The following is a 14,162-nucleotide window of genomic DNA, read 5'->3' as shown; positions in this document are numbered from 1 at the left end:
AGAAAGTTTGGAGGTGTTCTCTCTTAATGTTTTTGGGAAGAGTTTGAGAAGGAGTGATGTGAATTCTTCTTTAAATATTGGTAGAATTCAGGGCACCTAGGTGGCTCAGTCGGTTAAGCGTCTGCGTTCAGCACAGGTCATGATCCCAGAGTCCTGGGATCGAGCCCCACGTCTGGTTCCCTGTTCAGCGGGGAGCCTGCTTCTCCCTCTCTCTCTGCCCCTATTCATAGAATTCAGTGGGGCCATCAGTTCCTGGGCTTTTCTTTGCTGGGAGGTTTTTGATGACTGAGTCTGTCTCCTTACTTCTAATAGGTCTTTTCTGATTTTCTATTTCTTCTGTTTTGTTTTTGTTGGTTTGTATATTTCTAAGAATTGTCCATTTCATTCTGGTTTATCCAGTGTGTTGGTGTACAGATGTTCATGGTATTCTCTTACAATCCTTTTTATTTCTGTAAAGTCAGTAGCAATGTACTCTTTCATTTGATTTTAATAATTTATATCTTTCCCCTTTTTTTAGTCAATCTGAGGTTTTGTCAATTTTGTTGATCTTTTCAAAGAATCAACTCTTGGTCTTGTTGATTTTCTCTATTATTTTTTCTATTCTCTATTTGTTTATCTCTGCTCTAATGCTTATTATTTCCTTCCATCTAGCTTTTGGTTTAATTTGCTCTTCTTTTTCTAATGTCTTTGAAAGCTGAAGTTTAAGTTATTCACTTTAGATCTTCTTTTTCAGTGTAGATATTTACTGCTATAAATTTTCCTCTAAGCATCACTTTTGCTGCATCTTATAGGTTTTGTTATGTTGTGGTTTTGTTTTCATTCATCTCAAAGGATTTTCTAATTTCCTTTGCAATTTCTTCCTTGACCCATTGATTATTTAAGAGTATATCGTTGAATTTCTTCATATTTGTGAATTTTCCAGTTTTTTTTTCTGTTACTGATATCTAGTTTCATTCCATTGTGATTAGAAAAGGTATTTTGCATGATTCAATTTTTAAAAATTTATTGAAATTTGTTTTGTGACATCACATATGGTCTATTGTGGATAATATTCCATGTGCCCTTGAGAATGTGTATTCTGCTATTGTTGACTATATCCTATTATTCTTAGAATAGAATCCAAACTCCTCACTACAGTTTCTAAATCCCTACATGAACTGACCCTGACCAGCTTCTCCAACATCATCTTCCTCCACTCTCCTCTTAGTTCTTGCTCAGGAAATACTTCCATTTACTGAATTATTAATTAACTTAATGTTTTAGTATAATAATAATGTGTCTTTGGATAGCATGTGAAACAATATATCTTTGTGAAAAGTTTTAAAATATATGGGAAAAGCTTATATGTGAATCTTAATAGCAGCATTATTCACAATAGCCAAAAAGTGGAGACACCCCAAATGTCCATCAGCTGATGAATGGATAAACAAAAGTGGTATATCCAAACCATGGAATGTTATTCAGCCATAAAAGGAATGAAGTTCCTATACATGCTACAAAATGGTTGAACCTTGAAAACATTATGCTAAGCGATAGAAGCCAGACACAAAAGGCCACATAATATTGTGTGATTCCATTTATATGAAATATGCAGAACAGACAAATCCACAGAAAGCAGATTAGTGCTTGCCAGGAAGTGGAGAGAAAGGAGAATGGTGATTGATTGCTTAATGGGTATGGAGTTTCCTTTTGAGGTGATGAAAATGTTTTAGAATTAATGGTGATGGTTGCACAACATCATGAATATACTCAATGTCACTAGTGGTAAATGTTATGTTATATATATTTTACCACAATAAAAAAAATCAGTCCAGTTTAAATATATATGGGAACACACAGAAAAAGCTCATTTTGGAATAATATTTCTATCAGCTACTAAAAAACAAACCACATAGCTCTAAGACCAAAGTTTAAAATGAAAAAAAAAAAAATGATGAAGGCTCACTCTTTACATTTATCCAGTGTCAGAATGCTTGGTATAAAGTGGATTTAAAAAAAATCCAACTATTTTGTTTGGTGACAGACTCTTTTGTGGTACATCTGGAATTCATATGTTGAGTGTTAACATAGATATTTTTGTTTAGCCAGTTTAGATTAACAAGATAAAGCTTACACTCCAGAACTGTATCCTTGCCCTCAGTTAACATTGCAAAGAGCTCTTTGTTAATATTTTTTTATTAAAGAGCATTGCTAGAAATAGATTCATTGGGTTTTATTTTGTTAAACCTTTATTTGACATGGGATTTTTATTGGTGGTGGTAGAAGAGCGCAGAAAGGAATGGATCGAATTACAGTTTACTTGAAACAAGTGAAAAAGTCAAAGATAAAATATTTCAGTGAAAATTATTAGGAAATGTCTAAATTGTACGTTTATATTTCAGAACTAGTTGTTATTTGAATTGCATGTGCCAGAACATGGTCATCAATGCTCACACTTCCAATTCTGTTGGAGTGACATGTCATAGGGCAGGAAACCTGATGTATTATTTGCATATGCTAAACTCTCTGATGAAAACACAAGGCATCATTGAAATCTTGAAAACAGAAGCTTAGAAAGCATAGTTCGCTTACAACTTGTTCTTCCCTACTATATTTATTTGATACTCATTTAATTATATCGTAGAGACCTTAAAAATAACGTTTAAAAAGGCCATACATTATTTTTCCCTGCAAAAAAATACAATAGCCTCTTTAATCTTGGGGATAAGACAGTTTGAATTTGTGAAGCTAGATTTGTGTTTTTAAATTAGGTCATGTTAGGGTGCCTGGGGCGCTCAGTGGGTTAAGTGTCTGCCTTAGGCTCAGGTCGTGATTTCAGGGTCCTGGGATTGAGCCCCTCATCGCATCAGGCTCCCTGCTCAGCGGGGAGCCTGCTTCTCCCTCTCCCCCGCCCCCACTCATGCACTCTCTCACTATCTCTCTCCCTCTCAAATAAATAAATAAAATCTTAAAAAAAATATTAGGTCAAGTTATATTGTATATGTTAGCTGATTACTTAGAATTTACCGATCTGTGCAAAATTTCAGCCAAGAATCCTTCACACTATAGTAAATTTTTTGCTCTACATGGTTGGAAAAAGCGTAACATAATTTACAAAAAAAAAAAAAGCAGCACAAAAAACAAACAAACAAAAGAACCATAAGTTTTAGAGTCAGACAAACCAGGCTCAAATCTAGATCCAACCACCCAATATTTGTTTGAAATGAAAAAAAATATGTATGTATGTACAGCCTTCTTCATGGACAAAACCCTCACTGTAAAGGATTGTTATGACATCTCAAAAGTGAGTAAGTAAGGGTCTGGCCCTCTGTAGGTGTTTGGCATATGGAAACTGTGATGGTGTGATGGTGTGATAATCTAGGTAACTGCCTCCAAAAAATAACAGTTCTCTAGATGCTCATGGCATTTTCCCCATACTTCTACATAGTTTTAGGGGGAGATGCTCAGTAAAAATGTAAGATTAGTATGCCTGGTTTGATAAAATGATAGGAATGCTTAATCATCACCTTTATCCAATTTAGCTAGTAATCAGTTTCCAAAATTGACTTGAAAGCGGCTTTCGCTGGAAGATGTGGTTGGCCTCCCGAAGGTCCTCCCCTTTTCTAACCTCTTTGGTCATTCACTATAAATTAGTCATCATGATGTATGCATTGTTAAGTAAGATTATATTTGGCATATAATAAATAAAATAAGATCCCTTTGTGATGAGTCCATGGAGTGCTAATTAAAATTGACTAGAGAAGGTGAAGTTTTTGTTTCGTATTCATTCTGTGGTTATATATAATCCTCAAGGTTTGTGTATTGATAAATCCGAGCAACGCTTGCTCTTCCACCTGTGGTCACATTAACATCACATAAAGAACATGCCAATGGAACTATTTTTTGCCACCAGCTGTTTCCATCTGCACTGTCACCAACTATGTAGCCAAGGGTGGAAGCATATGAGGCAAACATTGTTGGCAGAATCTCACCTTATTAATTAGAGAGGTCCCTGTTAAATAAACGTTTGGATACTTCAAGTTTTCCAGTTTCTTTCACATTCATTCATCCCATCATTGATCAAATACATATGGGCACCAACTATGTGCCAAGAACACTTGTAGGTGTTGTAACTCTGGTAGTCAACAAAACTGACAAAAATCCCTGCCCTTATGGAAGCTGGATTTAGTGAGAGGTGAAATTGATTAGGGTAAATGCTAAGTTGCTGTTACAAGGAGACCCCAAAATATGGCCACTTAATAAGACAGATGTTCCTCTCTGCATTCTGCAGGCCAGCATGGTGGAGCGGGTCTGCTGCAGAATATCATTCAGAGGCCAGTGGCTTGCTCCCCAGCACTTTGCCAGTCTTTGGATATTTTCCTCATCTATAGGATCAGGACTGGCCATAATCCAGCCATAGCCCGCTTGCAGCCCACAGTGAAGGGGAGCGCTGGGGCAAGCAATTTGTCCCTAAATCGGAGATGACAGATACTATACACATCACTTCCGTCCATCCCTCCCATTCCCTGTTGACTCTGATTTCGACATATCATCATGCCTAGCTGCAAAGGAGGCTGAAAAATATGGCCTCTGGCTGGGCTCAGCTTAAACACAAGCCCAGTGGGTTGTGTTCTTTTGCTCCTACCAGAGGGGAGAATGACAATGAACCAAACAAGTTAAACACATAAAGTGCCGGATGGCAGGTAAGTACTAGGAAGGAAAAGCCAGCAGGGAAGGGGGTAGGAAGCCCTGGTGAGATACTGTAGTTTTAAAAGAGTTTGGTGGAGAAGCCTCGCTAAGTAGGTGATGTTTGCAGAAGGGCAGCTGAAGGAACGATCTGTGCAGCCTGGGATGAGCCTTGCTGACAGGCAGTGATGGGCAGGAGAGGTCTGTGGGGAGGGAGGGATTGCGGAAAGAAGCGAGGAGGTCGGGGTTGTCAGAGGTTGTAAGAGGTCATCTTTTGGACTCATTTTTGAGTTTAAGATGCATATCCCCATCCAAGTGGAGATGTTCAATAGGCTGTTGGATAGATGAATCTAGAGTTCAGGGAAACAGCTTAGACCGGAAATAAAAATTTCAGAGTAGTGAAATACAGCATCTACTTAATCTTATTCTTTAATGTGAAGGTCATGGCCATTTCTGTAGGAAGAAATCAGCCAGACCACAGATAGATCACGAGACTTTCTTAATAACCAACATATCCCAGTGTGCCTGGCAGCTAGCTCCATAGGAGCTCATCTGGCCCGAGAGACACTTTCACTGAGCCCTCAGCCTCACTGTTGGTGGCTCTCGGTGTCTGCATGATGAGCCACTACTTAATCTTGTCTATGAGGAAACCAAGCTTCAGAGAGGGGGAAAGTCTTGTCCATGACCAGGGTGAAAAGTAGTGAGAGCTAGAATTGGGAGCCCAGTTTCCTTCCTCCCAAGCCAGCCCTCCCTTTGTCAGGAGGATATGCTGGGAAGAAGGATCTTCTGTTTAGTGGGTTTTTAAACAGCCTGCTAGGAAGTTGGCATGGTTAAACATGTAGGGAGATCAGTAGGAAGCAGAACTATGGAAGTACCAATGAAACCTCGCAGAGTGCACGTGGGAGCCTGATGCTTCCCACCTGTCCCAGGCTCAGTCGCCTTCGTAAACATGCCTCTCTTCCCCGCCTCAGTGACACTCAGGCATTGCTCCATGTGCCTGCCACCGACATCCACGCTGAGGCCGAGGGGCCCTGAAGTACTCTCCCAGGGCAGGTGCCCTTGTGCGGAACTGGCTTCATGCATGCTCGGAAGGTCTACTGTTCGGAAAGTCCCCGGATCTCTCCGTGGTCTGGCTGGTTTTTCCCTGCAGAAATGAGCATGGCCTGCACATAGGCACGGACCACATTTTGCTCATCTTCCCCTGGCAGAAAGTTTTACTCACTTACAAGCTACGTGCCCCCATGGACCAGTGCGGTCCACTGGTTTCAGGTCTTGAGCACCCTCACTTTGCTGTATAGACTTGAGCAAACTACCCAAAGTCTTGGTTTCCCCATTTATACTGCATTCTCACGGCTCTGCCGGCTTGTAAAGGGAGCGAAAACCCTGGAGGTATGTGAGCAGTGTCCAGGGGTCTAGTGAAGCCCATTTCGGTCAAGTCAAGCCTGCGCATTGAGTTCCTAATTTGCAGCTTCTGAGGGGTCCCTCTTCTAAGACCTTTCCATGACTCGTCAGAGTCTGGTAACGCAGATCTCCCCACTATATGCGTCTCTCCAGCTATATTCTGAAGCTGCTTAGGGGGTGAGATATGAAGAGAGTATCTCTGCAATTGGGATATTTTGCACCTTGGTCACACTCCAAAGAGGGTAAAAGTGAACTTGTATAAAAACACTTGCCAGACTTTGGTGACGACCTCTCTTTTCTCTTCTTCTATTCAGATTCTCATTCAACTTACTTAATGTCTCGTAGGATGTCTTATTCACAGTAGATACTCAGTATGTGATTGTTCTGCTGAGCTGAACTCCTAAGGAAATGTATAATATAACCTTGCACTTATCTAATGTAATATAAAATTTAAGCTAAGAAAACAGTTCTCACTCTGAAGTAACTTTGCCAGAGGGTAGTGCTAAGATTATAGTGGAATTTAATAACTTAGTTAGGGTAAGAGATGCCTTTGTATTCCAGAAAAGTTAAAACTTTCCAAAGACTATGGACATTCCTGTTCCCAATTCTTCAGAAGTACTATCAGAATCCTAATAAGGTATGGGTAAAATTCCTTGCAGGCATTCAATACACTTGGTCAGCTAAGGACAGGGAATTCAGTCGAGGCATGTGGGTGGAAAGAATCTTTAATCTCAGTATCATTGCAGCGGTCACAGGTCAGCAAAACAATACTTTTTAGTTTGTACTAGATAAATCTTTTTCTGAGAAATTCTCAGCAACACCTCAATTAACCAGAACTTAACAGAGTAGAAGCCACTTCATATAATTGGCACCAACCTCCTCCTCCCCCCCACCCCCGCTTTTTTTACTACTCAAATCAAAAAGATTTGATCAAAATCAGAAAGGAAACAGGCTTTTAGCAGAAACTTATGTGAGTGAGTTTCTAGGGTTGTTCTTAAATCAAAAGATAGGCAGCCCTATCTCCCATAGCATCCACATAAATGTCTGCATTGTTGTATGTGATGATTGAACCTAAAAATGATGAGCCCATTTCCTATAAAATAGATTGTTTGCTGGTCATAAACTTGTACATATAAACAAAAAATCTAGAATGTGGTTTCCAGAGCCCTGATTCCCATGGAGACCTCTCTGAGAGGGTGTCTGAGTTTAAAAAGACACCTTTTCTTATATAGGTGTCAAACGTTGAGAGGTAAAACTACTGTATTTTTCTTGTTCATCTTCAGATGCTACTTCCAGGGAAATGTATAGAGAAGGGGCTTACTGAGTGCATTTTTTAAAAAAAATCAATGTTATTATGGCAACTCAATATCATTGAGATTACAATATTAGTACCCTACCATGGAAAGATACTTATTCCTAAGACTTCTACAATTAGTTTGGGGAAAATAAATGCTGAATCACAAACCAACAGACTCAAAATCCTCATTGGGTGCATTTTAGCATGTTTATAAAGCAGAAACATTTCCTTTCATATGAAGGTAAGTAAGATGACTAATTTACTTTCAAAGAAGTTCAACAAGAACTTAAAGGATTCTAATCGTGATTCTACTTTAACCCGAAGTCCCAATTCTTAGTAGCGTTTTCCTGAATATCCAATACTATGTGAATTGATGAGCTTAACTTGATAGTTACAACAGCGTTAAGAACTTTGAGATCTTCAGCTCAAATCATGTACTGTGTTTTATTCTGACGACAGCTCTTGCTAAAGCCCTGCATTGTGTGGAGCTGGGTTATTTGATGAAGAGTTTTCAGCTGATATCGCTCTGAAGTCAACCACCTTTCTCACAAACATAAGCGAGATGGCAGTCTTCCACAACTGTACTATTTGGTCCAAAGAGATAAGAGTTACATCTCCCAGATCCCTTACCCTGCGGTGTAGTCAACTATTTCCCTTGCGCAGGATATAAATTCCTCTTCGGTTATTGATTTGTCAGTGTTTGTACAGCTGTGCCTGTATTCATACATCCTCTTGTGAATTTGTCCACTGATAGAGGCTGTATCAGATTTAGATTTAATCTCTATTAGGTCAGGGATGCAATTTGTTTAGCTTGCTGTATGCTGAACTTCAGTATGTGCTGCTTGGTGATTATAGGATGTGGTAACTATTTTTTATGAATATTAAACATGTTTACAAACAAATATCCTTTAAAATGTATGACTGGACTATGATTCCTAATCATCCAAGCCCAAGGCGTATGGCTTAGGTGCCTTCTGGGCGGCAGTCAGAAACTTTTATCAGTGTGGCCCCAGAATCATTGAGCCTAGAAATACCAAGACTTGATGTTCCCAGATGATCACTCCTGCTATCATATTTTTGTGATTCAATATTACTAACCCAGAAGTTTCTCTCTGGTTCTAGCCTGAAGTGTCATAGAGTGGAAATCAATCTTACAGGGTTGGGGGGATATGTAGCCAGGGACGAGAAGAAGGGTGCCATCTGATGAGTTGGCTTGTGTTTAGGAGCCACGCTGCACAAATACAGATACAAACATTGAACGTCTCGAGTTGTTGTGTCCGTCCAATAGCCATGAGCCACATGTGGCTAATGAGCACCCGAAATGTGCTTAGTCCAAAAGGAAATGGTGCCGTCAATGTGAAATCACATTGGACTTTGAAATTTTTGTACAAAATAGAGGATGTAAAATATGTCATTAATAATTTTCATATTGAATACATGAATACATAATATATTTTAAGATCTATTAGGTTAGGTAAAATAGATTAATTTTTCCTCTTTATTTTTCTTTTTTTAACATGGCTTCTAGACAACCTAAAATTACATGAGGGGCACATGTTATGCTTCTCTCAGGCCACAGTGGTCTGGAGTAACCCTCAGCCTCAGGGGAGCTCCCACTGAGTGGCGCTCAGGAGCTGAGAGCATCCGAAGGGGAGGATGAGGGCCCACCTCACCTGGGCGGGGGGTACCCAGAGGAAGAGAAAGCATAACTGCCCCTCTGTTTAGGGTTCAAGCTCCCTCAAATTCTTTTCAGGTTAGTTAGTAGGTTCTGAAGTGACTGCACTAAATATAGATTTCTGACCTAAATGAGTTCATTCTTCCCAGTACCCTAAAAAAGTTAAGTGCTAATTATTATCATCATGAATTATAATAGCAATCAATAGCTAATGATTCTAGAGCACTGAGTAAGGGGCTGTTCTACATGCTTTATCTGATAAAACATGATTTCATTTTTTCAACAGCCAGGTGAGACAGGCCCTCTCCCTACCTCCATAGAACAGAGGTGCGTGTGAGACTCCAAGAGATTAATTGCTCAGGGTTACACATCCAGAGATTAACCCAGGCAGTGAGATTCCAGAATCTTAGCCCTTAACAATGACACAATACCTCCCTCTAAAAGAGAATGTCTTTCTTGACACTTTAACATGTTACTGGGCCGCCCTGCAACAGAATAGCAACACTATTCGGTTTTTTCCCTAAAACTTAGATGTTGTTCAGTCATTCAACAGCCAGGCATTAAAAAATGCTTACTGTCTCAGAAATTGGGAGTTACTATTAGCTTGTGAATGATTTTTTCCTTATTTTTCCCTCAAGTTGCCCCCAAAAGCATCCCTTAATTCAGTGTGCTTGAAATGTAGGTAGTCTAATTCCAATTAAATTGCAAATATTACATACCTACGATGTGCCAAATGCTGTGTCAAGCACTGGGAGACAGAGAACGATGAGGAATTCCATCTTGCCAACAGCTCTGGTCTAGCGGGCCTAAAAGCACATCCTGGCAATGCAGTGTGTTGAGAGTTGTGTGTCCACAGTGCTGTGGGGAAAGGAGGAGGGGCACATCCACACACTTTGGGGTATTAAAGAAATCTTCTAAGAGGAGGGAGCACTGAGCCTTCTTCAAATACCTCCTCTTGTTTTCTGGGGTCTTTCTTACATCACAGAAGGCCATTAATAAAAGTGGCCACCAAGATGGGGGTAAGCGTCCGAGTCTCCTGGGTTGTTGAGAGTCTGCTGACTCCATTCCTGCGGTTTCCAGGTACCAGCAAGGTCAACCTCGTGAAGATCCCATCTACGGCCTCCAGCCCACGGGACACAGCCCTGGCGGCCGTAATCTGCAGCGCCCTGGCCACCGTCCTGTTGGCCCTGTTCATCCTCTGTGTCATCTACTGTAAGAGGCAGTTTATGGAGAAAAAACCCAGCTGTGAGTGTTGAACTCTTTCTGTTTCTTAGCATTTGGGTGAAGTGTGTTTATCATCATTGTCACCGAAGGTTCCACGAGGCCTTGACCGAGACCACAGTCAGGAGCTATTAAAGGGACAGAGCACACCTGGAAACTCAGCTCACAGTCCCCTGGTCCCCCAGAGGCACTGCTTTATAAGGACATTGAAAAGGCAGCAGTGTCCCATGCCACTAGGCAAAAATGAAAATCCTTCCAAGTTCTGGCAACTGAAGTACTCTATAATTTGAGCTTTAACAAATTCATTCCTAGTTGTTTCTCCAAGTAAGAAGACATATTTTTAAATGTGAACGATAGCCATCTTTTTCTTCAGAAATATTAAGAGCTAGAAGGGTACCTGTCTGTGTTATGGTGGTCATGGGCTCTTTTATAGAGGCAATGGTCTTCACTGACAGAATTCTCGCCCCTTGTAGGGTCTCTGAGAGCACAAGACATTCAGTACAACGGTTCTGAACTGTCATGTTTTGACAGACCTCAGCTCAATGAATCTGCTCCCAGAGCATGTTGTCAGTGCCATCGGGACTCAGCCCAAACCTGTGGTAAGTGCAGCCAGGCAAGGGGCCATTAGGGGAATCCTAGGGACACGGACACTGCAAAGAATTGTCCCTGTTCACCCCACAGCTTGGTTGCTCTGCTTGGTTTTCTAGTTAAACCTAATCTTGTTAAATGATTCTCTGTCCCCTGAATGTTTGGGTGCTTTGAGCCTCTTAAGTATTAAAAAGAAAGGAAGCATCTCATTAAAATTTTAGAATTGTTCAGCAACTTTTTAAAGCAAGTTTGCCTTTATTGTTTTGGGTCCATTGATTGAAAATAAGATCATCCTTTTGTAGAGTAGGAGGGTGTTTCCTGTCTTGTCTGGTGGATTCAAGCTGAACTTTGATGGGTCTTCTTAATGTCTTTTGGGTTTCTTAAAGAAGAGCAGGAGGGAGACCTATGGCAGGGGTTTCCACCAACTTCAATTGCCCCGGCGACTACTGACAGAAAAGGAAGTTTAGGGAAGTCGTGCAAATGGAAATTGGTTTCTCACCAGGGCAAAGAACGGGCAAAGATAATACTAACTTTCTCTGCCACTTACTTATATTCCCCAACACAAGGCTCCCACACTTATACTTCCCTCTCGGCCCCCACTCTGCAAAGCAGAACAGATGGCAGTGCCCTTCCTAGACATCTGCCCCTGCCCGCCTGGCTTCACGTTCTCAGAGCACCTTTGAAGCAATGCTCACAGCACCATTTTGTCTCTTTGGAGCCACTCTTTAAGCTGAGTGTTTCCCACTTAGATTGACTGACACTCCTGGCACGGTGCAGTCTTTCCTACCAAGAAATTACAGGATTTCGTTTTCTGATCTGACGTTCCATATGTGGAGTAAGAAGTTTTCAGCAGACTGATTTCGTCACTGCTCATTACTGTCTTCTGCTTTAGGAATGGGTCGGGAACAAAATATAGGACTTTCTGTGGTGTGTGTGGGTCTATTTTTGCCTTTGCCTACATAGGGAATAGACTTCTAGACAGTATGGACGATAACTGGGTGATCCTCAAAACACCCCCAGAGCTGGGGTTCCCAGACCCTGAACTGGTACACTAGGGTCAGAGGGAGCAGGAATCATTTCCTGAGACATGAACTCGGATGTAGTAAAATGCAGCATTGGGCAAAATCTGCCTCCTCTTAACTTCTGTCTGAAAAGAAGGCTTAAATGGGCAGATGGCCTTGGTGCATGTCCTCTTAACAGAACAGCATGCTGAGCCTGGAAAGAATTCGCCCGCTACTGCCCAGGTTCCATATAGCTTACCACTTATGTGGTTTCCTACTTCATGGCAGTGCCTTTGTTCTTCGAACTTTTTACTTTGACATCATTTAAGACTTACAAAAATGTTGACAGAATAGCACAAAGAATTCTCACACCCTCTTCACCCAGATCCCCCAAAATTAACATTTTATCTCATTTCCACATCTGCTTTATCCTTTTTCTAAGTACGGTAGAGATATATGTATTTATACACGTTTCTTCATTTCCACTTAAAAATCAGTTGCAGAGATGATATCCCTTTACCCCCTTAATACTACGGTGTTTGTTTCCTAAGAACAAGAACATCCTCTTACAGAACAGCACAGTTATTAAAATCAGAAAATCAGCATTAAATCAAAGCTTATTGTATAATCTACAGAGCACATTCAGGTTTTCTGAATTGTCCCAAAATTTATAGTGAAAGAAAATCCCGGATAACACTGTTGCATTTAGTTGTCAAATCTCTTTACCTTATTTTTATCTGGCACAGGTCCTTAGTCTTTCTTTGTGTTTCATGACATTATTATTGTTGACAGGCACAAGCCAGTAATTTTGTAGAATGACCCTCAGTTTGGGTTTGTCTGATGTTTCTGTCTGACTAGAAACAAATCCTGCAGCGGTGATGCTGTGTCCTTCCTGGTGTCCCACATGAGGAGGCACAGCGTGTGCAGCTGTCCCTTTCCTGGTCAGATCAATTTGGGTCCCTTCGTTAACGGGGCACCTGCCAGGTTTCTCTGCTGTAACATGACTGTTGTTCTCTTTGTAATTAATAAATATTTTGCAGGAGACTCTTTGAGACTGTGTAAATATCCTGTTACTCTCCAAACTTCCGCTCAAGAGTTTCGTATCTGAATCAGTCATTACCACGACGGTTACAAATGCTTGTTTTGTAATTCCATCATTTTCTCCACATTTATTAGTTGGCTTCCTACAGTAAGAAAGAACTTCTTCCCCATTTATTTATTTACTTGAATTAGTGTGGACTCGTGGACCCTTTTCCACAGCCTCTACTCCTTTGCCATCATCATTTATCTTGGTGCTCACGTTTTCCTAGGTTGGGCCAGTGCAGGTCCCTTCACGCTGGCTTGTGTGTCATTTTGACATGTCCTGATTATTCTTTAGTACTTTCTTCATCTCTGGCACACGAGAAAAGTTCCAGGCTCATCTTGCACTTTGGCTGCTTGAGCCCTAGAACCAGCCATTTCTAAAAGGAAAGGCAGTGTCTTTTGCTTTGAAATAATTTCGAAACATCTTGCAGTGAGCATGACACGGGCTTGTCGAGTTGCCTGGCCGTGGATCTGGGCGAGTTCCCCGAGGCTCACGGCAGCGTATATTCACACAGTGAGGGCAACGTGGGCCCTGCGCTGAGAGAGATCTGGGCGAAGGTGTGCGGATATCCGTCCTGGTTGGCAATTGCATGTCGATGTTTAACACTCATTTTTAAAAAAGGAAAATTTCACCATATTTTTTCCTTTTTATAAGAGTGAAGAGATCATTTCTCAAGCAAACTTTGGATACACAAACATACATGTATATGTAAATATCAATTTTTTCACACCTTTTTCTCTCTCTAGATGTGTGTCTTTATCTTTGTATGCTTTAGTATGTGTATGTGTAGAATCAGAATTATATATGTATGTATGTAGAGAGTTCACCAAATGTTGACAGCGTTCATTTCTAGTTTATAGGGTTGGGTAATATTTATTTTTAAATTTCTTATCTTAATCCCTCTCTTTTTAATTTTTTTCCCCTTCAGTACACTTGTGTTATCTTTGTAACCAAAAATTGATGCTGCCTCAATGAACAAAATGGTTTGTAAATATGTGTGCACACCTCTAATTATTCCTTACATTCCATTCCTGGCAGGAAAACAGTAGTAACTCTGTGTGTGCGTGGTATGTGTGGTGTGTGGTATGTGTGTGGTGTGTGTGGTGTGTGTGGAGTGTGTGTGAGGTGTGTGTGGGGTGTGTGTGTGTGGTGTGTGTATGTGTGGGGTGTGTGTGTGGTGTGTGTGGTGTGTGTACCTGTGTGTGTGGGGTGTGTGGGGGGGTGTGTGGG

General features: G+C 40.9%; 1 protein-coding gene across 5 annotated transcripts in view; it reads left to right on the top strand.

The window, feature by feature from the left end:
• The window catches only part of TNFRSF19 (TNF receptor superfamily member 19), a 79,432-nt gene that overhangs the window by 56,654 nt on the left and 8,616 nt on the right, over positions 1-14,162 (top strand). For 4 of the 5 annotated variants that reach the window (XM_021678331.2, XM_021678333.2, XM_021678329.1 and 1 more), the window contains exons 6-7: positions 10,119-10,283; positions 10,733-10,858. In XM_021678331.2, coding sequence (XP_021534006.1) covers positions 10,119-10,283; positions 10,733-10,858 — 291 coding nt within the window. The remainder of the gene's footprint in view (positions 1-10,118; positions 10,284-10,732; positions 10,859-14,162) is intronic. The other variant, XM_021678332.2, reaches the window with a different exon arrangement.

Source organism: Neomonachus schauinslandi, chromosome 3, assembly GCF_002201575.2.
Source record: "Neomonachus schauinslandi chromosome 3, ASM220157v2, whole genome shotgun sequence".
Lineage (NCBI taxonomy): Eukaryota > Metazoa > Chordata > Mammalia > Carnivora > Phocidae > Neomonachus > Neomonachus schauinslandi.
This window is presented reverse-complemented; position numbering and strand designations above follow the sequence as displayed.